Here is a 23,576-nt window from a genome sequence, read left to right as displayed (position 1 = left end):
CTGACCTCTGAGGACACGCCGGGCCGCTCACCAAAGTAACACTGACCTCTGAGGACACGCCGGGCCGCTCACCAAAGTAACCTTGACCTCTGAGGACACGCCGGGCCGCTCACCAAAGTAACACTGACCTCTGAGGACATGCCGGGCTGTCAACCTTCTTCACTCCTTTTTCTACTTTACTGAAGTTAGTGTTTTATGTCAGAGCCCAGCCCTTCACTATTGCTTCAGAATTCTCTTCCATGGTATGAACACAGTAAGAAGTTTCCCATGAAGTCATCTTCTCGGATACAAACTCTGCTATCCCTGAGCCTGTAACAGGGAGGGTTCCTGAAGGAAGATGTGCATGGATGCTTGGTTTCAACCTCTTCATCGGCCACAGCCCAGAACAATCCGCAGCTTAGCACATGCTGTTCCAGGGCTGGTGGAGGGGTCTGGCTCCCTGCCACCTGCCAGGATGCCTGATCAGACCTGAGGGTGGGGATGGTTCCAGGAAGGTAAGGCCTTTTCAGCTTCAGCACTGCTGACAGTTTGGGCTGGCTGAGTCTATTATGTGGGACTAGTCCTGTAGCACCGGATGCCAGCAGCGTCTCTAGCCTGCACCTACCAGGGGATCACAGCACCTTCCCATTTGTGACAACTGAAAATGTGTCCATGCCGATCCAACCAGACGTCCCCTTGGCTGAGAACCTTGGCAGGAAGGGATGTGCTCAGGGGCACGCACTGCTCACGTCAACCTTGTGCTCGCTCTGTCTGCTCCCAGGCAAGGTCCCCAGGTGGCCCTACTCTGCTTTAAAGAACCTGGGCCCCGTGATCCTCTGCCTGGAGTGGAGACACACGTGTCCAAATCCATGCTTTCCCTTGGGAAAGAAACGTGACGGATCTAAGGTCCTGCAGCCCCAAGTGTCCTGCCATTCCCCGTCCCTCTAATGTAAATGACTAATTTTGAAGAGCCATTCAGAGGGTGGTTTGTGGGGACGAGGGGACGGCTTCCTTCACTTTTAGATACATGTAACTGTTCAGTTATAGCTGTTTTTTGATCATCTGGCAGATCATTAACAATTATTCTTCAGTTTTAATTTTAGTGAATTAAAATCATTACACTTCTCATTGCTTTTGTACTGTGTACTTTGTGAAAATCACATTTCAAATAAACAAATAGCAACTGGTCTGAAGATTTCTGACCATTATCTTTAATCCTAAATTAGCTGGTAAAAGCCAAACACAGCTTTCTGCCTGTTGGAGATTTCTGCTGTGTTCTCATTGATGTCAGTAGTGTAAACAAATTTCAAATGAAAAAAACACAAGCAACAGCTGTAGGGGCTCTAGAGAGGAGACGCTGCCCAGTGCCACCGTCCTTGTGAACTCCCAGGACATAAATTGCATGGTTGGTGTGAGCAGCCCCATCCTTCCCTGGTATCCCTAGCACATATGGTGTGGTTTCAAGCCTTTGATCTATACCCTCTGAAGGGCTTATGTTTTACAGCCTTTCAGAACACACAATGGAGCGCCCAGGGCTGGGGATTCCACAGGGCAGGCTATCCAACTTACCCCGATTCTTAGAACTACTAAGATGCATTTGCAAGATAAATGGGTGCCAGGACTCCAGCACCCCTGATGCTACGTCTGGGGTGGAGTCTTTAGAGGTCACTTACAGTTAGGGTAGGGTGACCAGATTTTAACATTGGTAAGATAGGACAACATGGTGGGGGGGTGGGGGGGCGGGGGGGGGACGGAGCAGGGCAAGGCCTGACAACAATGCAGACTTTGATAAGCAGTTCTCGATAATCACTTCTCAGCAATTATTTGTTATTATTACAGTTTAACATTATAAAATTAACAAAAATAATATAAAACTCATATTCTGGCAAAATAGCCACATGGCAGCCGAAAACCGTATATTCCCTTCTTGTTCTCCCGCCTGTTCGTGTATTCTTTCCAAAAATCGGGACTTTTTAAAAATGCTGCGGGACGCGAGACAAATTGTTGAAAAGTGGGACTGTACCGCCAAAAGCAGGACGTCTGGTCACCCTAAGTTAGGGTCAAGTATGGTCCTCTGCTTTCCATCTGATAGAATCACCCCAGCACGGCCCCAGATGGTTCTTGCATTTGTGGGTAAACATCATTCGTCACTCATGATATAAAACAACTGGGAAGAGGAGAACGTTCACATACCTGTAAATAATGCAGGCACTGTTCCTGCAGGTGTCACAGTTAGCTGTGTCTTGCCCCGTCCGATATGAAAGCCTACAAGGTAAGAACAGGAGAGCATTCTAAGTGGTGGCGGGGGGTCGCTGGCTTCACGGAGCAGACATGCCTCACGTCAGATGCTTTCCCGATGCTAAGCTCGTCACAGTCATGGAAAGTGATTAGTGTGTGTTTCCCATGTCACACCTGTCCCCGCCTCTATGGTCCAAAGCCATTACAACACCTACATCTAAGCTGGTATTTAAATAAGTTTAGAATGTGAACATGAGCTACTGGATGAAGTAAATAATCCGATTTTGTTATGAGCACAGGGAATTTGGGATGTTTCAGGGAAGCTTTAGATTTATGGTGTTTTAAAGAAACTGATGAAAAACCAACTGACTCAATGGCCTGCTTTTGCTAGAACGGGGAATAGCAAACTCTTGCCCACAGGCCAAATCCTGCTCATACCTGGTTTTGTCCAGCAAGCTGAGAATGGATTTTACATTTTGCAGTGCTTGAAAACAGAAAAAAACAGATACAATAATATTTGTGACACATGGAAATTATCTGAAATTTGCATTTCAATGTCTTAAATTTTTCAATTTTGCTGATAACAATTGTGAAAAACTTTATGGAAATATGTAGAACATATCCCTGTCATTGCCTCTTGATCTGCAAATCCCAGCGAGAGAAAAAACCTGCTGACCCCTGGGGCAGACGGGCTTCCTGCCATCGCAGTGACTTCTGACTAACGTCCTCTGGCTACCTGCTCTGGAGAGTCCTGCCAGCCCTCCTAAGCCAGGCAGATTTGGCTTTTGCCGGGGGAGGTTGCTAACTCTCTCCCAAGTATAAAAGCAAAATTGAAGGTTGTATAAGCTGAAAGCTCTGATGAAGAGGACTTTCTTCACCAGGCCAGTGTTGCCTTGACTGTTCCTTGGCCCAGTGACTGAAGACACCAGCAGGTGTTGGCTTTGGGCTTTCACGATCCTCCTAATACTCTGGCTGACCTTCCCTTTCTGATATTTTTAACATGCAGGTGTGCTTCTTCTGGATATTATTTTGTACCCAAGAACAAACATGATAACCAGAATCTGTTAAATTTGTGGCAGGAGAAGAGCGTCCATCTGAATTGGCTTATAAATACTTCGGGGGCAAATTTACGTGTGTGGACTCCCTCAGCACGGTAACCGTGTGCACACAAATGCTCTGTCAACATCGCTAGTCAATACTTTCATCACCTTCGCTTTGTCAACTGCTCTCGTATGCACCATGGATTTTAAATGGAAAATAACTTTTGTTTTTCTCGTTATATTTTGCATTACATAAACATTTGACAAAAGGATTGTCTACTCAATGCCAAGATCATCTCAGTGGGCTTAGTAAACTCGGACATGACCTCTGAATTCTGCAGTGTGTTTGTGATGAAGTGACCACACTGCCCAGAGTGCTGCTAAGCATCTCCTGGGATTCGTTATCTTTGAACCAGCATCAGAATCACAGCCTGGCTGCGTTTATGTCCTTGTTTTCTATTGTCACACCATATGGGGTGCCTTTGGGTACCCACGTTTGGCCTTTCCATTCCCCCTTTAGCTTTGCAGAAGGGAGGAGGATGGTAGCCTCTGCCTTCCTCATCCTGGGGTTCTTCCCCAGACATGGTAATTTTTCATTCTTAGCCATTCATTCCCCACGAACGCATCACTCCTGGACCTCCTCACCCGGCTCTAGCTTTGCCCACCCCCTGACTGTGATGACATCAGCCTTTTCCCTTCCCCCAGGCCTCACATGTATATCCTGCCTCTCTCCAAGAGCTTATTCTACTGGATGTTGGCCCTGAGCTCATTTACGACCATAGTTGTCGTGCAGTCCTTGAACCTGAGTCCCAGCAGGGACATGCTCCATGCTGAATGTGTAGCTGAACTGCTGGCTTGGGTTGCGGGTGACCTGCTGCTCTGCTGTCGTGCTGTGCTAGTGAGCACCAGCCAGCAGACAGTGCAGACTAATTGGGGGGCTGCTTATAGCCACATTTTAGGTAATAAAGCAGGCAGATCCAAGAGTATTTCTTAACCATTACCAGGTGGCACTCTTTCTGGTCGGGGAGGAAAGTGTGACTCCTGGGCTTACAGACGCCGTCCTGCCCTGGACTTTAAGACAGATCTCTCAGAAGCCTCATCACCCCCAACACCCCTTCCTTGCCCATGTCCCAGGGTTCCTCATCGTTTCACATGCATTAGAGCCTTTAGTCTTCTGATGAATTTTGCTAGTGGTGTTTTACAGAGGAGAACGCGGTCGCATTTCAGGTCCAGGATCTCATTATTCTCCAACCCCAGGCCCTCATGCTCCCTGTCACCTTGCTTGTGTCTCGGGACTGTGTTCTGCTCTGTGTGTAATTGGCAGCTTGGGCTACTCAATGAACCTGGCAATGGCAGGACAAAGGCTTCAGGCACCTGAAATGCACAAGATTACTCTCTTCCAGGACCTTCAAGTTCCTCAGTAAGAAACTGTTTTTTTAAATGCTCTTCCTGAAAAGATTGTATTTTAATCACTTTGTAGAAGGCACACATATTCACCGTTACAGTCAGTAAGAAATAGGTATTAAGTGCTACTGAGTGTCTGGCAATTTTTCTGACTGCAGAGGAAACATCTGGGAATAGATAGAGTGCGTACAGCAGGATGGGAGAGGCAGATGGGCAACACATCAGTGCACATGGGAATGAATGAATGCATGAATGAGTGAATGCCTGAATGGTTAGAGACCTCTTGATAGTGCTGAGTGTTAAGGAAGTGTTGTGAAGGGGTGGCTTTGAATTACAATGAAGATGTAGTCAGGCGTCTGATGACCCACGGTTGAGTGTTGCAAACAGAAGGACCATCGGATTTTAACACCCTACAATGGGAATGATGTCCTTTTTGTAGGACAAGAACAAAAGGCTGGTGTTCTAGAATAGATACAGCAAGTAAGAGCACATGAGCACAGAGCTCCTAGAACGGAAGGCCCTTTGGACATTATTTTTTTTTAATTGAATGGGAATCTGTGACAGTTTTTTTAATACGTGATGGAAAGACATGGAAACACTTCTTTTGACTTTTCATTTCTCTCCTTCTGTAACATGATTTTCATTTACTTTCCTTTCTCCTGCTGTTTTTACTTACAACCCAACCCAATTCACCTGTTCCTGAGGAAATGGCATGCTTTTGCTAATGTCTGCTGGTCAGAAGCAAAGGACTTCCTGCTGCTGCTTTGTATGGAGTCGTCCTGTCCCTGTGGTCACTTCCCCCTGCCCCCTGCCGATTAGAAAGGAGAAATTTCTACCCTGTTTTTGAGAAGTATTTTCAGGATTTCATGACCATGAACCTTTCCCAGAGAGACCCTCTAGGAGGTTTCTAAGGTTTCGTTCAGGGTCTTGTCTTTTATTGAAAGTCCATGGAGGTCAGCATCCATTTGTCGATGAAATTTAAAGTGCTGACCTGTGTCACGTGGTTAATTCGCAGGCAGCTACTGCCAATCAGGGTATGCCTGCTAAAATTTCATTAGGCACAAGGGTGTTCTCAATAGAGAGCTTAAAACTATGTAATCCATTGTGCTTATTGCTTTGATAATCCATCTAATTGTCCTTGAAGCTTCCAAGCTGTAGGGTTTGGCTTCACTGATAATTTTATGGTCACATTAATAATTGGGTTGCAGCATCTGAATGAATATATTCTCCAAATAGAGATGAAACAGATTAGTTCTCTCTATGGGACAGGGAACACAAAGTGCTGAAATGGAATTTCCCTAATTTTTTTCCCTTCTCAACTTGGAAACATGTCATAAAACCAATACTTGGAATGGTTATCTTTCTGTATTGCCATTGCTACTGCAGAGAGGAATCAGAGAACTTCAAACTGCTAGAGCAGACACTTTTCTGATGAGATGGGGCTACAGATCTCTTGTGAATTAGGAGTTTAGAGAGGAGAGAGCTCAGGATGCAGAGGAAGGACGTTTTGATCAAAAATGATAAATTCTGTCTTCCAAATGAATCACTAGCTTTGTAAAGCTCTCTTTTGTTCTGAGGAGCCTATCCCTTGTATAGAATTTTTTAATTCCATGACTAATGCCATAGTCCTTCTAGTACTTTCTGGGCCTTCAGCGAATATCACTTTAGCCAAATCATACAGGCCCGCTTTGTGCTCTCATACTGAAGTCTGAAATGAGACCCTGATCAAATCAAAGATTTCCAACTGTGCAAGAAAAAAGGAAAGTGTAAATGGTGAAAAGTTCCAGACCCCGGTGATGAGCAGGTTCTGGGTCACTCACTAAGTACCATCCTGTAGCAGTTAGTTGTCAGGGCTCCCTTCCTAACCATGCAGATTACTTGAAAACACAGCCTTCAGCACCAGGGACAGCGCCAGGCAGGCCGCAGCCCTGTCTCCTGGTGCTTCTCATCTCCTGTTCCACTGACCCTCGTGCGTCTCATCCCTCCCAAACACAGTTCCAACCTGAGGGCCCGGAACATCACCTGCTCTCCCCTCTGAACTCTCCTGGGTCACAGTGGGCCTTCTTGAAAGCTAACAGGGATTCTACAGAAAGGGCCTGAAGGATTCTGTTGTTGCTCTGTTAAAAACAGAGGGGATCTGGATGAACCAACTGTCGAGGTAGTTTGGTGGAGTCTAGTTTCAGAGCCATTTCCCCTTCTCCTTTGTGCTGAACCAGACTCCTTCACTAGTCCTTGCTCCACTTTGAAGAAAGTAAAATGAGTTTGGTTTGCAGCACACAGCATGGGACTTCAGTTGGGCACCGTCATTCAAAGGACACCTCGGGCTGCCTCTCTGTACTGGTGGCTGGGACTTCTCAAGTTTAACTGAGCGGGCAGTTCCCCAGTTTCCCCAGACTCCTAATGCCTTTATAATAATCTGCTCCAATTCTGCAGCTGTCCATTATGAACTGTTTCTGAATATATACATATATATACCTATATACTGATACTCTATACTTGTAAATAATATAATGATCTGTGTATTGACAGACATGTATCTCCTATGTCATATATTTACACAGTGTTTAAAAAACGGGTGACAATTTGGGTATGTAAGTGTTCAGTTATTCCTTTTACAGGCTCTTAGCAAAAAAGGGAATCAGGAGTGGAAATTAAACAAAAACAAAGAAAGGCAGGTGCTCAGTAGAGCTGGTGCTGCAGTTTTTATGACACAGCCATAGGAATGATAAAGGAAGGGGCGGCTGCCAGCCTCAGGCTGAGAGCTGCACCCGGCCACGTCCTGGGAGGCAGGGATCTTGAGGAGGGACAGACAGCTTCTGTTCTTTCCAGAAGGCATCACAGAGAGATCTAAGTCAGCAGAGCTCTAGGTGGTAGGGAAGGGTTGGGAAAGGTCAGAGAAAGGTCATGGGGAGCTGTCTTCGTGGCCACCTATCCAAGCTGTCCCCGAGACCTTGGAGCTGGGGCCTCAGACAAAACAAAACAAAACATTATTTGATTAAAAGGTCAGGAAAGGGAAACAGAAAAACCAAAATAACTTTCATTGTGCTTATATCAGACTCAAAGACTGAAGAAGTTCCAAGCATCTCTGAGAAGCAGGGACGGCAAGTAGAAATTAATTTTATGGTATCTAACAGTGATCTCAGCACTAGTGCTGCATGATTAGATCGACTTTAACGGCTGTTTCTACGGTCAGTTTCACCACACCATTTCCGCCATACGGCCTTCAGTTCTCAATTGACAATTCTCTTCTCACACTGCTGTGCACTTGGCTATGTCCAATCTGGCTGCAGAATCCCAGAAGGCGTTTTGCTCTCAGCATCACGAGCGAGTGAACCTGTAGTGTGCTGTGGGCCCCTCCCCGGGAGCTCTGCTTCAGTCACCATGCGGGGGTGGGCATGTGACCCACCTGCTAATGTGCTCTCTTAAATGGCTTGTAAGTTGTCAGCAAGTTCCATGTTCCTAGCGTGTAAGCAAATGCCATTTTGGATAATGCCGGGAGCAGGGCGTGACCCCTTAAGCATGATCTTCAAACACTCGTTACATGGAGTATTGGAATTGTCACATTAAATTAGCTCAAAGGCTGCGTCCCAGGTCTATGTATGTGGGCCTCAGTGAGAGATGGTGGTTGCCGCAGATATGAAAAAGGCTTCGTTTCTGCTCTCAGTGGTAATTTTTTAAATAAATTTTTAAATTTATTCTCTTAATTTTGATCTCTCTTATTTGTTGGGCTTTCTCACTGGGTACCCCAAACAATTTTTTCTTCTGCATTCTTCCCCAGGTTTGAGCTCCAGCTGTCCCTTCTTGATAACTAAACCATCATTTATGTCAGCATCTTAAAGGGCTTTTTCCCTTAATAGTCTCCAAGTGACATTAATTACAGGCATAAAACGATACCACTACTATTGTTAGGAGAAATTAAATTTCAAAAAGTAGTCAAAATCAGCTGTTTTTTGTGATTCCCTCCTATGGGGCAGAGCCAGCCCCAGCAGTAGACTTGGCTTCTTTCTAAGTCCTCACTAGGAATTTGCCAGATCATGCCCTGGAAGGGTGCTTACTTCAGATATCAGCTATTCAGTAGCTAAAGAGAATTTAGCCTTTCCTCACTATCCAAAGAAACTCAAATGTGTCTGTTCTAAGTATTTGAGCTATTAAATGTCACCATTTGGGGACATCCCATTTTAGGTTGTTGAAAGGATATGAAGTTGATTTTCCTAACCAAGACCAAGATCACCCACTGGTCATTTAAGGGCAGTGCTGGCCTTTTTGTTGGTGCTGGTTTGACCAGTGCCCTTCTTCCCAGGAGAGACAGTGGCCGCCTGTCAGCCAGCTCCTGACTTGCTATGTCTGGCTAAGCAGTTCTGTGGTCCTTGCTGGCTTAAGATCTCCAAGCAGACCAAACCATGAGTAGTAGACACAGAGGTTGAGTTTTGAAGAACATAAAGTCACGATGGCCCTTAATTTTGGCAAAGCTGTTTGAGACGCCCCCTTTCCCCCCCATCTTGAGGATGTCTAAGTGGGGTGAATGGTGATGCCTACCTAGCCACCCCGCGGTGCCTCTGCGCGCTCTGCAGGAGCACCTCAGGAGGCTGCCCTCCACGCAGCTGCGGCTGGCTTTCACCTGCTCTCCGCTACCCAGGGTCCTCCCCTGGACACCTACCACCCAGCGTCACACAGCAGGCTTCACACCTTTGTGTGCCCAACAGCTGTCTCCTGCATGTCGCTGAAGAGCTGGCGGGGAACGTTTGCAGGTGAATGGAATGATGAGTGAATGAGCCAGTGGAAGATAAAATTAATTGAGAAGGCACCGTCGCAGCTCTGTGAGCGATGGTGTGATCTCCGTTTTAATGCATTCTGGGAGCTCTCACCTGAATGATAAATGAGTATAGAAAGCTCACTCCCTGTTTTCTGCTCAGTATCCTGTAGGTGGGAGAGAGCGTCTGTGGTCCTTAGTGTGATCACGGAATCACGCGTCCTTTGAGCATGTCATGCAATTAGTCCGTGTTACAGGAGTCTGGTTTCTCTTGCTCTATTGCCTGTGATGTGAGGCCAGGCAGTGAGGCAGGTGAACCACGTGTGAGGACATCTTCTGGGGAAGAGGCAGTCACTGATACTTCAACTTGGTAATATGTTGTTTAGGATACAGGATACTGCATCCTCATTTAAAAGTGAATTATGGTTGTAATTTCCCCTTTATAATAATAATTTTTTCCAATTTTAATATCAGGTGTATCCAGATGATGCAGAATGATTTTGAAGTATTTCTTCTTTTTCTATTGTCTATAAGATTTGGCATGATCTTTTTTTTGAAATTATCTTTTATTTTTATTTATAAATATTAGTTGTCTATTTTTTGAGACTTTGGAAAAAAATAATACGAAGTTAATTGATGACTCTATACTGAACCTCAGAGTCAAAGCATTCTATAGTAGTCATCCTCTTATTTGACAATGTGAATGTTACTTTCTTTGCATTACTCTTATTATTATTGCTTAATATTTTGTTGCCCCAATCGTCTGATTTCTTTTCTGAATGTATTTATCTTCATTCATTCTTTATGAGGTTTTTGTTTCTAGTCCTTATCTTAAACATTGTTATTGCTGGTAAATTTTAAGCCTTTTTAATTCTGTGAAGGCAAAAAGTGGAAACCTAATAATCACATGTATATGTAAAAATAAAAAGAAAAGAGGCAGTCATTGAGATCCAGTGCCCCTCTTTTTTCACAGTCATGTCATCCCTCCCCCCTCAAGATGAATGTGCATGTTCTAAACATTTCTATGACACTACGAGAGCTCTATTTTTGGAGTCCCGTGTCGGAACTGGTCAGTAATATCCCTGTGGGAACATCAGGTTTCCCAGGACCCTGCAGCTAAGTCTCTGTCCACTTCACAGGGTTTGAGGACCAGCCTGGGAACCCAACGCAAATTACGTAGGAGTGGTGTTTGAAGCACATGTTGTAACTTGAGGTGATTCAAATGGTCATTCTTTGTCCATTTGTCCCTCATTTTTTCCCATGATAGGGTGACGTTCTCAAAATCCCACACATCCCATTCCCCAGAGCCAGGAATTGACATGTTAACTTTGAAGGATCACCCTCCATCTTCAGACCCCACGTAGTCTCATTTATCACATCAGGGTAATTTTCTGCAGTCTCAGTTCTACTGAGTGTCCTAATCAGAGACCTGAAAGGTCTTTGCTACAAATTATCCAGAGTAACTAAGGAACAGCTTTCCCAGCTCACCGCCTAGAGGTGGTTGCTTCCCCTCTGTTTATGTCTCGTGCAGGAGTTAGTTGCTTGTAGAAACACAAGCCTTGCTCTCAAGACACAGCAAACCCAGAAGACCCAATTCCAAGTGGAGGGAACTGATTATCTACTAAGGAAGTAGTGTTGCATGACTTTGAGAAGCAGCGCCCTTTCCACGGGACTGTTTCCAATGCTCATGCAAACCCAAGCTTCTCCTTTGCACCTAGGCAGCCATGCACCCTGTCTGTGGCTCCCTCACAGACCACACCACAGACGACCTGTGAGCTGATGAGGTTCCTTTCTCCTGTGGGACTCAGCATTTTGCTGGCTGGGAACATGTCTTTGTTACTCTCCCCAAGGTTTGATGCCTTCCCAAGATGTGGTCCTCTCATGCCTGGTGGAAAGTTAGGGCCCTTCCCACCCCAACGTCCTCTGTTCTGAACTTCTCCATACCACTAAGCACCATGGATCACACCACACACTGTAGTGGGTTTGGTTTTTTCTTGCCTCCCTCCTCTAGAATGTAAACACAGTGAGGCAGAGAATTTGTCTGTTTGTTCTCTGATGAACTATCGATGTCTGGAGTATAGAAGATGACCAAGAAAGAGGTTCCTAATAATGGCTGAGTGAATGGATACGTAAGAAACCTGCAGACTATCCTTGTGGTTCACCTGACAACACAGCCTTTTGCTTCTGAAAAAGAAAACAGAACTGACAGTTTGTGATGTTCCCGGCTGGATAAGGAACATCTGTCTAAATAGTATTCACATTATCCCATTTTAAATTTCCCCAAACAAGTGGGGAAAAAGGTCAGTCATCTTTCTGCTTCTCACACCGCATTATGAAAATAAATGGCTTAGTCTTGCAACCAAAGTAGCTCCATCTCTATGCCCAAGAAAGGTCATTGCTCGCCCAGGAGCAATCCTGGGGAACTGCTCCAAGGAGAAGCACCCGGACTTAATATACTGGGTTGCTTTCTTTACACAGTATTGACAAATTAACTTTCATTTGCCACACAGCAAATGTGGTGACACTATCATTCTGGGGAGGCTCCGGCTATTACAGCAGCTTTTAGTGCTTGTTTTCATTACAGTGAATTAAAGTGAAACCATTATGGTGGGTCCTCCAAGAGCTCCACAGCCCGTGCAGAGATCCGGCTGGGACCTTCCTCCCCTGGAGAGGAAGCAACAGTCGGCTGGTGTCCTTGCTTTCTCCCCGTCTCCTGTTTTGCTTCCTTGTTGTCTTTGCCCCTCCCTGTGGCCCTGTCCCATCTCCTTGCTTCCTTCATTTTACACAGAACTACGCGTGCTGCAGAACATGGAATGTATCACCATCTAGACACTTTTATCACTGTTCGAAATACGTGCTGATTTGAACAGAGAAAAAGACAGAGGTGAATGCTATTAAGGCCGGACCTTTTCCTTCTTTAATGTCTTGTAATTGTATTTTCTTATAATATAGAGCTTTATGTAAGAATTTGGAAAGACAGCGGTTATTTGTGTGGACTGCCTGATAATATCACAAACAGGTAAAGTCTGCACTTCCCCTTATATGTTCATGCAGTCAGGGAGATACCAGGTTGCGAAATGATGACCCGTAATGATACAAACAAGTCACTTGCCCCAGAAGGCACCAGGAGTAGCTGTTAATAAGGAAAATAACTTTTTACAGCTGAGGCTGAGTTGATTAACTTGTTTTCCTGCAGGAGAGATAAGGCTTAAGCAATAATTCATTGAAAATTAATGAAAATGAATTTTGGTGGCACTGGCTACCAAACCAGAATGAAAATAAGGAAGTGAGTCTACTGCAGCCAAATGGATTTTCTTTTTGGGACGTGATCATTTCTCTAGCTCTTGCGCTCTCACACAGAACGACTTGCCGAGGTTTAAATTTGAAAGCATTAAAGCTGTGTAATTTGTTAGTGGTTCTGATGGTAAATACCCGCAGACGCTTTTATCTTTTATTTATAATTTCTTTTGATGTTTTTTTAGATCAGCTTAGTTAACGATTTTAACTGAGAACTTATTCTTCGTGAAGATGTCACACAAGCCTGACCTTGCCTTTGTTTTTTAAGCAAATGCTTCAGAACGTCTTGTTGGTGAAGATTAAAATCTTTAAATTTTGGTGTGATCATTTATAGTTCTTTATGTCCATTTATGAGCCTTATCTAGGGAGGTATCCCAGTGCTGTAACCAATGAAATACTAAGAGATACAAGTTTTACTCCATTTTTGGACAAAACATGCCCATCTTTCGATCATCTTTTCCTAGGACTTCACAAGACTCATGAATTTTCTCTCAAATATGGCGTTAGTGTTTATTTTTATGTTGCCTGCAGAACTTTCATTTGTTGTTCACATGAATTTGTACGTCAGTATGAGGAAGTAAGAGCCACATGGGCACGTGGTGGTCCTTTGAGGGAGCCTCATGCTACGAACACCATGATGAACTGGTTTCCCAGGCAAGCTCCTCATGGGAGCACCCTGGCAACCAGGTTCTTGGACTTAAAAAGATCAATATCCTCGCTTTTTCTGACATTACTTCATAGAAGGAATTTCTCTTAATGATTATAAATTCTTAAAAATATACTTTATTCCAGGAATCCCTTCCTGTGGTGGCCTCTGCCATCTCTAGCATTGGAAGATTGCTTTCTCTGGAAGATGAATTAGTATGAACCCCACCAGGTCTAGGGGAAGGGGCTTCTGCAGCCCCCCTCCCAAGTAAATGGAAGCATCCAGACTTGCAAATGCAAGATGGGACATACCTGGCTCTCCATGTCCAGAGGAGGGAGAGGTCAAGTGACCAGGCGGGCCTGGATATGGATCTGTCATTAACTTGTCTTACCAGCCTTTTGAACTTGAGGAAGGTGCTGGAGTAGCCAAGCTATAGTATCCTCTTGGAGGTCACTCCTACCTTCAGTTGTTACTTGAAGGCTACCAAATGGCTAGCTTATTCTAAGTGCTCAAAATAGGTGAGCTCTGTCTGCCTGGGGATACTCATTTCACTCAACTCTCTCTTAGATCTAGTGGGGAATAGAGCTCAAACCATTTTTACATAGCTTAGCAGAAAGTGCATGGGATTTTAGAAAGTATTTGAAAACTAGAACTTGCATTTCATCTTTTTTTTTTTAATCCGAATTCTGGAATACAAATCCATAAATTCCATAAACGTTCATGCTATGCCTTGAATTGCTCATTTTATCTGCAAATGGGCTGTGTGAATTGCCTAGTGGCTTGGTGGAGGTGCTTTTATTCACCTACCAACTTAAAAGGTTGGGGAGGTATTTGAAATCTATTTTGGCATTCTGCAGAGGAAGATTATTTAAATTACATTTTCAAGTATGTGTGATACCTACATGAAGCCCAAAGGAAGAATTTGAAATGCATTTTATACTCTTACAAATATATTTTGCTTTATTTTTCATATTAGAGATGGAAGGGCTTATTATTTTTTAAGAACTTAAAAATAGTGTTTACAAAGTTATATAAATATACCCTATAGAAAAGGCTCACCATGACCCTGTGAATTAAATCGAAAAAAAATGCTAGAAGGAGTATGATCTGTGCTTCCTTTTCAAAATCAGAAAATTGATAACTTGGAGTATAAGACTTGAATATTCTCTGGCAAATACATGAAAGCCATTGCCTGCAACGGAAAAAGCAACGAAAATGGGTTGCCTGAAAAGGATTACAGGGATTGCAACCCTGAAGGACAAAGGCCAACTCCAGCATTTGTAGGAAGGAGAGAGATAGGAATTGGTGGATCATCAAGAGGAAAAAAGAAAACCCAAGAGTAGGATCATAGTACGTTTTTACTGACAGATCAGCAGAGAGGGTTTTTAATTCCCTCTGAACTTTTTTTTTCGGCAGTGGCTGAAGTTGTGACGTTCTCAGACAGCTCTGTAGAATATGTTCTTAGAGAAGACAGGAGCCCGTGGGGTCTCGCTTCTCATTTGAACCCTTGTCCTTCTGTGTTGGAAAACGTAGCTCAAACAGCAAGACTGAGCCAGAGCTACTGGGTCTCCTGACTCCCCGGCCCATGACAACCAACTGGTTCTGTGCTTTCTCTGCAAACAAAGCTTCATGTCTCCATTCTGTGAGCCTCAGGCCCTCCTTCCCCTCTGAAATAAACTAACCCATTTATTAAAGGCAGAAAATCTCTCTTAATGTGCCCAGCTTGCACCCTTGCCTCATCGCCCTGAGCTTCACATGTAGCACTTTGCGAGGTTATACCTAAGTCACTACGTAGCTTTGAAGGGAGAACTTTGAGTGCAAGCATAGTCCTGCCTCTGAGACCCTCGCCTTCCACACTGCATTGAATCTCCAAGAGAAGCCCGGTAGGGAGGTATCCTCAGCTCTGTTACAGAGGCAGAAGCTGAGGTCCAGAGAGGTTAATAACCTTGCCAGAGCAAGGTAACGGAGGGAGGATGGGAACACAGTCCCCAGCTCAGGACGGGCAGAGTGCAGAGCCCTGGTCATTCCACTCTGCCCGCTCCTGACCCACACTCCCGGAAAATGGAAAGTCTAAGTGCACAGGAGGCTGACCTCAGCCGGCTGGCTGGAATCGTTTAAAACGTCTTGAGTTACAATAAATGTGGAGAGAGACACCGAAACTGATTTATCAAGAACATTAGAAAATGAAGTCTTGACATTTCCATGCCATTCAAATAGGGAGTGCTCAGGGACAGGAGAGCGTTTGGCAGAAACAACCTTTTGGCTTCTGATCTCGCCTGAGTGCTGCTCTCTCTCTCTGCTGTTCACTGTGCCCGGCTTTTCTCAGTGTGTTGTGCCAGAGCTGGGAGGGAGCACCCCACAGTGCAAAGAGGGCTTGCAAAGATCCTTCTCCAAACTGCAGAGGCCGGGGAGAGACCAGCTAACACCACCTACGTCCTTCTCAAAATTTGGCCGTTCTCAGCTAACCAGGTGGAAGACTTTGATCTCAATTAAGTGGGTAGGTTTTGGCAAGAGCAGCCTGATCATCCTTCTGGAGAGTGCACAGCCAAATTGGGAGGGGATCACCTAACACAGCCCAGCTTTCCTCCTCAGTTCAGAGGGGGGCATCTGGGAAGTTATTCAGTCAGAGTCTAGTGCCTAGACCGCTGTGATTCCTCAGTGTTTACGTCACGGCTGCTGTACCAGTGCACAATTTTCCATGCTGGTTCTTTCTGCTCTGTGACTTAAACAAATTAAATTGTCCCCTTATGCTCCCTCCATAATTGTGATACAGTATTTATTCTGTTTGGGCATGGGTAATTAGAGCAAATTCAGAGAGATTTCTCATCCCTGACAGGTCCTTCTGAAGGATGCCTGGTCTGAGTAATCTGTCAACAGGAGGACCTAAGATAGTGCGAGGGTATCTTTTCTACTCATCTAGCCTTGATTATCTGGGTCAAAGCGAGTCACATCACATAAACATGTCCTGTGATGGCCTTTTATTTCTGCTTATAGAGTGAGGCCTTTTTCAAGTTTTCAAGAGACGCTGTCTTAAAAATTATACATATAAATTATGCATATATATATATTGTACTCATAGAGCTCCTAAACAGAACCCCAGAGGCCATATGGGCTGATGAACAACTAAACGTCCACTTGGATGAAGTGAATGCTGATGACATGTAACCCATCCAAGGCTGGCCCAAATTTGTTTGACTCTTACATCAGTTTCCTCATTGCCTGGCACAGTGTCCAACACCTGGGTGATGCCTGAAAGCACCTTTCGAATTTGTGAATTCATGATATACTTGTTTATCTGACAGTCACACATATGCCCTAGATGGCTTACACAGAATCTGGCTAGGTTGTTTTTCAGGTGAAGGAATATCATCGCTCACATTTACAAACCACAGGATAGGAGTTCACAGACTTTGGCCCATTGCCCTATTACCTGTGTTTTAAATAAAGTTTTATCAGAACACAATTATGCTCATTTATATATAGATTGTGTGCGTGTGCTGTCAGGACCCAAAAGCAGAATCTACGCACTGTGGCACAGTTAGACCCTCAACACCTCTTTGTTCTCTGGTCCTTTGCAGACAAGCTTTGCTGACCATATAGGAGCTGACCCTGAGAACCTCATCCTTACCTCTTAAATGTGTGGCCTACATGTGACCCTTCATTACTTCCTGGCTACCACCTTTTTGTAAGAGATCAAAAGGAACAAAGAAGTTGAGCAGATGTGGATAAAGACACCACTGTGCTCACCTGTCACTGTCCCCAGGTCCTTAGTCCTCTCTCATCTCCAGCACCACAGCGGATGCTGCCCTCATAGAGCCCCTGAACTCAAGATTCCTCTGACCTTTTTCTTTTTTACCACCATTTCCCCTTGACTTAGGAGACCTGGGCCTCATGCCACCAAGAATCTATTTTCTCTGTGAGGAAGAACGGGGCCTGGCTGATGGGATGCTGCCCCCACATCAGGGTAGCAGAGATACCTGGGGGGTCGTGAATCAGTAGGTCTGCACCTCTCCTGAAAGCTGCCAGGCTCCCTGGTTTGGCTTGTTTAGAATTTTCTTCTTTAAAGTCATGCCTTCAGTTTTCTTTGACTTGGGATTGCTCCAAGCCTCACGCTCTAATCACTGCCTACTGGGTGTGTTTAAGGACCTGGGGTTCTGCTCTCTCCCCTCAACCCCAGCCTACAGCCAGCGTCTGGCAGATGCTGGGAGAGACCTGACCAGTAGAAAAACCCTTTCACTCTGCACAGATCCGGACCATGCCCTTGGTATCTTGAATAAAGCTTCTCACACTGGTTTGGGGTCTTCTCTGAATAGCAGAGCATCATTAAGCTGTCACCATGCAGTGAAAACGTGAAGAGGCTTAGTGCTTGGAGTGAGTAATCTTAGAAGCAAACAGAGCTGTCTGCACTGTGAGACGTCATCAAGTTTGCCACCCGACAGGTGCTTGTGAGTGTGCACAACCCTTAGTCAAGACCTGCCACCACTTGATCTGAAGCTCTCCTGCCCAGGACCCATGGCTGCCAGTGGGAATTACCACTTTCCAACACTTAGCTGGGTTTCTAAATTCAGTGCCCCATTTGCTTGGTTCTCAGCCTTCATTGACTACATTAGTGGCTTATTCAAGTGGCCTGCATTACCCTGAACTTCCTAGAAGAGACAAGCATCATACTGAAAGCTTTGAAATGAGTGGGATAATTCTTGGCATTTGTGCAAACTCAGTGATCAAATGTTACCTGCACTGCATGAGCAGAATGGGTTTAGTCAATTGTCTCAATGTTTTCAAATGACCAAAAGGCCTGAGTTTGAATTCTTTTCTTACAACTACCTCCTTACAGAATTCCCCCTACTAGAATGCTGGTAATAGGACGTGTGCTCTATCCAGGTAGGGCTGACTGTGCACTGCTTATGGTAAGGAGCTTTGTAGGTATCTTAGTCAAGCTTCTCCCAGTGCGCTCTGATTTACCATAAAACTGAAGCCCACTGCAGTTAAGTAAACTGTCTCGGCTCCAAATTTCTCTGAACTCTTTCAGAAATCTACATAAGCAAATGAGATTCATGAAAACACCTCTTAAGAAAAATAATTTGGGCTCGGCGCCTGTGGCTCGGGCCGCTAAGGTGCCAGCCACATACACCTAAGGTGGCGGGTTTGAATCCAGCCCAGCCCGCCAGACAACAGTGACAGCTGCAACCAAAAAATAGCCGGGCGTTGTGGCGGGCGCCTGTGGTCCCAGCTACTTGGGAGGCTGAGGCAGTAGACTCGCTTGAGCCCAGGAGTTGGAGGTTGCTGTGAGCTGTGATGCCACAGCACTCTACCCAGGGTGACAGCTTGAGGCTCTGTCTCAAAAAAAAAAAAAAAAAAAGAAAAATAATTTGGAAGCTCCTGGAAGTGGTCATTGCTGGTGACACAAATTCCACACAGTAAGAGCTATGGGGAAAGCGCTTGCCTGACAAACTCCATAGCGAAAAAGTCCTACTAAGGACATTACACATGAAATATGTTAAGTATGTCCCAAGAAATATCAGTTGCCAGACTGTTAGTCGGCTTCAGACAGTACCAGCTTCCCTTGCTCCATCCTAACAGCACCTGCCACACAGGCCCATGGCCTTCTTGGAGACAGGTCAGCCTGGAGACCTGTGGCAGCCTGGACAATGTAGAGATCTGGGGGCCAAATTTACCACTTGCATTCAAAGTCATAGGCTACAAGGTGCCTGTCTCCATGAGGACTCCTCTTAATACAGGTAAAATTCTGCACAAAGCCCCTCCATGCTTTATTGGAGGTGGCAGGTAGGGACAGGAATTGGCTTTCCCCAGCCCCTGAGCATTCTATAAAATGACTTGTAGAAATCAGAATATTTCCCAAGGAAAATTCCATTGATATTTTAACTTGGCCATTCAGATTTTTATCATGTCACATAACTGTATAATAAAGTAAATAAAGTCCATTTTCTTTTTCTTTCTTTCTTTTTTTTCTTTTACTATAAAATGCAACAGAGACATCTGTTTCCCAGCTCAGATCCTATACATAAAGCCAGCCCTGTGCCCGCCTCCTCCTCACTCCCTGAGGGGAGCCATTCAAGGGGGTGGCCAGGTGCTCAGGGAACAGAGTGTTAAATTTTCAGGATTTTGCGAGTTGATTGAAATTGGCCACTGTAGCTGCATTCACAGCATGGAAATCAGCAGATGCTGCACACCCCTCCCCCAGAGCCGGTTTTTTCCGATGTCCCAGCACAGTGCTGGCTGCCTCTGCTCACTGCTCCCTTGCTGGGGACTCTGTTGGGTGCAGGGGCCTGGGAAGGGTTGGGCGAGCGCGTTTGCTTGTTATCTGCCCACCTCTGAGGCTGCTGCCCTCTCCTGTGTCCCCGCATGGAGAACAGTAGTGGGAAATTTGAATTTAGCCAAATGACTGACCCTGGGCATTCTGCAAGAGGGGATGCCTTCCAGGTGGCCCTGGAGCCTGGAACCACTCGATTCATTGTTACATGAGTCCAGAGGGCCCGGAGAGGGAGGTGAGAGTCATGGTCCTCAGGAGTATAACTGGGACCTGCCTTTCTGCTTCCCCCTGTGAGCTTGTCCTGCACAGGCAGCCACTGAACTAGGGATTGATTTGTCTTGATTAAAGGCACCCAAGTCCTCAGATGGTTAGGAACCGGGCACTGTGCCATGTTTGGGGGATAATGGAGAAAAGGACTTCTCATGATGATGGAGACATTCTTTGTCTGTGCCGTTTTGTGTGTCCTCTGCTTGTGGCTACTGAGCACTTAAAATGCTCCAGTGTGACCAAGAAACTAAATTTTCAATTGTGATTAATTGTAATTGACTTTGAATTTCAATAGCCACATATGTATGGTGGCCACTCTGTTGGACAGGGCTGAGTGGCAGCCTTTGTGCCATGCATGTGAGGGGCTGAGTTCATCGTGCTGGACACACACAGGGCCACTAAATGTTCCCCAGATCCCAACATTGCTGACCAGTAAGACCAACACTCATGCCACTGGCAGAAATCTGCTATATTGATGCACCTGCCACTGGACTGAATATACAGAAAGCCTCACTGTGTAATCCTCATCCCCCTGCTCCCCGTAGGAGGGCCACGGTTTCCAACCTAGGGTGCAGAGATAAGGCACAGAGAGGTACCCAAATCCCCAGAGCCAGAATAGGTCGTCTTAGTAAACTCAAAACCAGTTTGCTAGATGGACAGACTCCCAAAAGACCCTATTTAAAGTGATTTTCCATACTTGTTCTTATCTACGGACAGAGCCTACATGGTTCTCCGTTCCTGGTGTCTCAGCTTCTTATTTGGGAAATGCCTCTGTGAGTACGCACGTGAGCAAACACACAGGGCTTCACACCATTTGGTGAACTTTATTTTCCAACTGGGGATGTATCTTTCTGTCTTGCTTTCTGGTTCATGTCACCACCAGCTATATCGAAGTGACTGAGTCACTGTTTGTGCTTTTAACTGTTCCATGGAATGTGGTCTCCTGATGAAGGCCCTGACCTCCCTTGCTCCAGCTGTGTGTGTTGCTTTGGGGGATGTACCGATTGAAATGGGATGAAAATGGAGATGCCAACCCAAGACTGAACAGGCCTTCTGAAATTATCTGATAGTGTCACATTACCTATTAATCTACTGTTATTTTGTATTTGTCTAGCAATTATTTTTGCTTATTAGCCTCAAATGCAAATACTACTGTGTAAAGTGGAGGCAGGCGAGGTAGGTATTGAACACTCACTCCTCTGTAGATAGACCTGCACAAAGCCAGAGCAGAGGGCACAACCTGCATCGGCACTTGGCTGCTGACACAGGGCTTCCCTCTCCTCACCGCCCAGCTCAGAAAGACAGGCTGTTTCTTCCCCATTATGTACAATAAGCAAAACTAACTGGTTTGACCACAGCAATCCTCTTGGGGAGGCTCTTTGTCCCCAGGTAGTTTGCTATTCTGATGATGCATTTCTTGGCTTCTTTTAAGCTGGCTTCCAGTTTACTTAACCCAAGGCTCAGGGGCCACAAAGTCAAGGGTACAAGTTACATGAGACAATGGGGTGTGGCCTCAGATCTAGGCTCTACAATACAGATGAGCAGAAGTCAAGGCCATTTCGAGGGGAAATGGGAAAGAGAAGTCTTGGCAGTCCAGGCAGAGGCTGGTAAGCCAAGGGCAGTATTTCCAAAAGCATGAGGCCAAACAGTGCTGGTTGCTTTATCAACTTATAACTTTATACTGCCTGGCCTGTGCGTGTCTGTCTTCCTACCTATGGAGCCCAAGAACTAAGGTCTTATCTGTCTTTAAAGATGCTGCTGCAAAATTTCAACTTCAAAAAACTCTAAAACCCACCAGGCTCTTATCAGAGCTAGACAGTACTGGCTGTGAACTTGGTATCATACTACAGCCCAAGCAGACACGTAGGCCAGCCCATGGGAAGAGACGTGCCTCCTGATCATACCCCGCGAGGGCTGGACTGAGGATGGGCATTGCCTGAGTTCCAGGTAAAGAATGCAGAACATATTGCCTATCGTAGGAAACTTTATGCTCCTGAATACCACTATTTCAATTATTACGAGCAAGTCAGCATTTACCTTCACAAGTGCCATCTGAAATTTCTTTTCTTGTCCATAATAAGTATGATTTCTAAGAGGCAAACAGCTTCTCATTTAGATGAGATATTTTGGACCGGCATATCTATATTATACATGATTAATATCATAAACCCTTAGTCCTGGTAGACTGAAAGATTCATCAATTCATTCGAAATATAGGTACAGCTTGAATTCAGGGCCAGAGAGGTGAATGCTGACCACCAAGTGAATGGTGAAAGTGAAGATGCAGCATAAAATAGTCAGTTACCCTTTGGGGCTTGCTATGTCCTTTGATTGCGCCCTGTTTACAGACCCGCTGGCTTTAGTTTCTTTAGGGAGTTAGGCTTTGGGGGCTAGTGATGGACCCCCCAGGGTGATGGGCCTGCAGAGCTTGTTAAGATCGGGGTGAACATACATACCCCTCCCGGTGAGCCTCTCCTTTTTCCAGCTCCTGAATGACCCCCAAGAGCACTTTGATGGTTTCCTGGCTGGAACTGATCAAGTTCTCCATCATCTGAAGCTGTGCTTTGAGGTCCACCACTTCTGTATGAGGCACGATTTGTTGGCATTCTTCACCTGCAGCCGCTGCGGTTGAGCTAGGCTGGCTGCCCTGCCTCGATGGGGTTCGAGTCTGCACGGGCTGACCGCTACATTCGGGGGACAGGCACTGCCTTGGGGGCGAGCAGGCCAGGGCGGTGCCTGCGGGGACCTGGAGCCCATTGACGTGTGCGGCTCTCCGTGGGTCATCGTCCACTGGGCACAGCGACCACTGGCTTGGGGTGGCGGAGTTTGACAAGCCAGGCTCCGCAGCCCTGGCACTGAGGGCGGGTGCGTAGACGGCAGCGACTTCCGTTTTAAAAACCCTCCCAAGGGCAGGCAGGGTGGGCTCCTCAGAGTCTGGCGTCCCTGGGTCCTGCTTTGCTGTCCCCTGCAGCTGGTGGTCAGGCTCTTCGCGGGGAGGCCGGATGGCGTTCTGGAGAGCAGCGTCTCCATGGCCCAGCAGGTCGGGGCTGTGGCAAGGCTCCGCACAGTTGAGGCCCGACGGCGGCTCCTCCAAGTCCACGTGCTCCTGGGAATGGAAGACCAAGGCTGTGGTCTTGTGCACTCGCCCAGCGCTGCATGGTCTGGCCTCGTCCGGGTGTCCACCCGGGCTCTTCTCTTTAGCATCCGCTAGAAACCCATTATTTTGGCTTTTAAAGGGATCTGCGGCCGGGAGACTTTTGAGGGTCCCCTTTTTGCGGTCCAGCGGGAACGTCTGGTAGCACTTCTTCAGGTCGGGCGAGGTCTGCACGCCTGTGCTCTTGGTGACGTTGGGGATGGACCTGCGCGCGGGCACCGTCATGTACTTGCGGTAGGCCGCCCTGCAGGACACGGGCTTGGCCTCCCGCTTCTCCCCCTGCTGTCCCGAGGACAGCTGCGCGTCCCTCTGCTCGTTCTGCGCCTCGCAGATATCCTTAAACCGCACCTGCAGGGCTTTGTTGCGTTTTTTAATCTGCCGGTTGGGATCCAGGGCGTATTTCATCTCCAGGGCCAGGCAGGCGGCAGGTTCCACTTCGCTCTCTGACGCTGTGAGTATACATTTGCCACTTTCCTTAGTGACCATGGTTCCTGCATCAGAAACAGCAAGAGAGGGGTCAGCAGAATGGA

At 46.1% G+C, this 23,576-nt stretch overlaps 2 protein-coding genes across 2 annotated transcripts in view; one reads left to right on the top strand and one right to left on the bottom strand.

Annotated features, from left to right (window-relative positions):
* Nucleotides 1-23,561, bottom strand: part of FAM196A (family with sequence similarity 196 member A) — a 38,804-nt gene extending 15,243 nt beyond the window's left edge. Inside the window, exons 1-2 of the mRNA XM_003794063.1 lie at nt 22,349-23,561; nt 2,173-2,244 (exon numbers count right to left, since the gene is read on the bottom strand). Of these exons, the coding sequence (XP_003794111.1) occupies nt 2,173-2,244; nt 22,349-23,532 (1,256 nt within the window). The 5' untranslated portion in view covers nt 23,533-23,561. The remainder of the gene's footprint in view (nt 1-2,172; nt 2,245-22,348) is intronic.
* DOCK1 (dedicator of cytokinesis 1) overlaps nt 1-23,576 on the top strand; it is a 455,243-nt gene that overhangs the window by 176,484 nt on the left and 255,183 nt on the right. The gene's annotated exons all lie outside the window — the stretch shown is intronic.

This window comes from Otolemur garnettii, unplaced genomic scaffold, assembly GCF_000181295.1.
Source record: "Otolemur garnettii isolate 467f Iridium unplaced genomic scaffold, OtoGar3 scaffold00075, whole genome shotgun sequence".
Taxonomy (NCBI): domain Eukaryota; kingdom Metazoa; phylum Chordata; class Mammalia; order Primates; family Galagidae; genus Otolemur; species Otolemur garnettii.
The sequence above is the reverse complement of the archived record's forward strand: the minus strand, read 5'-3'. Positions and strand labels throughout refer to the sequence as shown.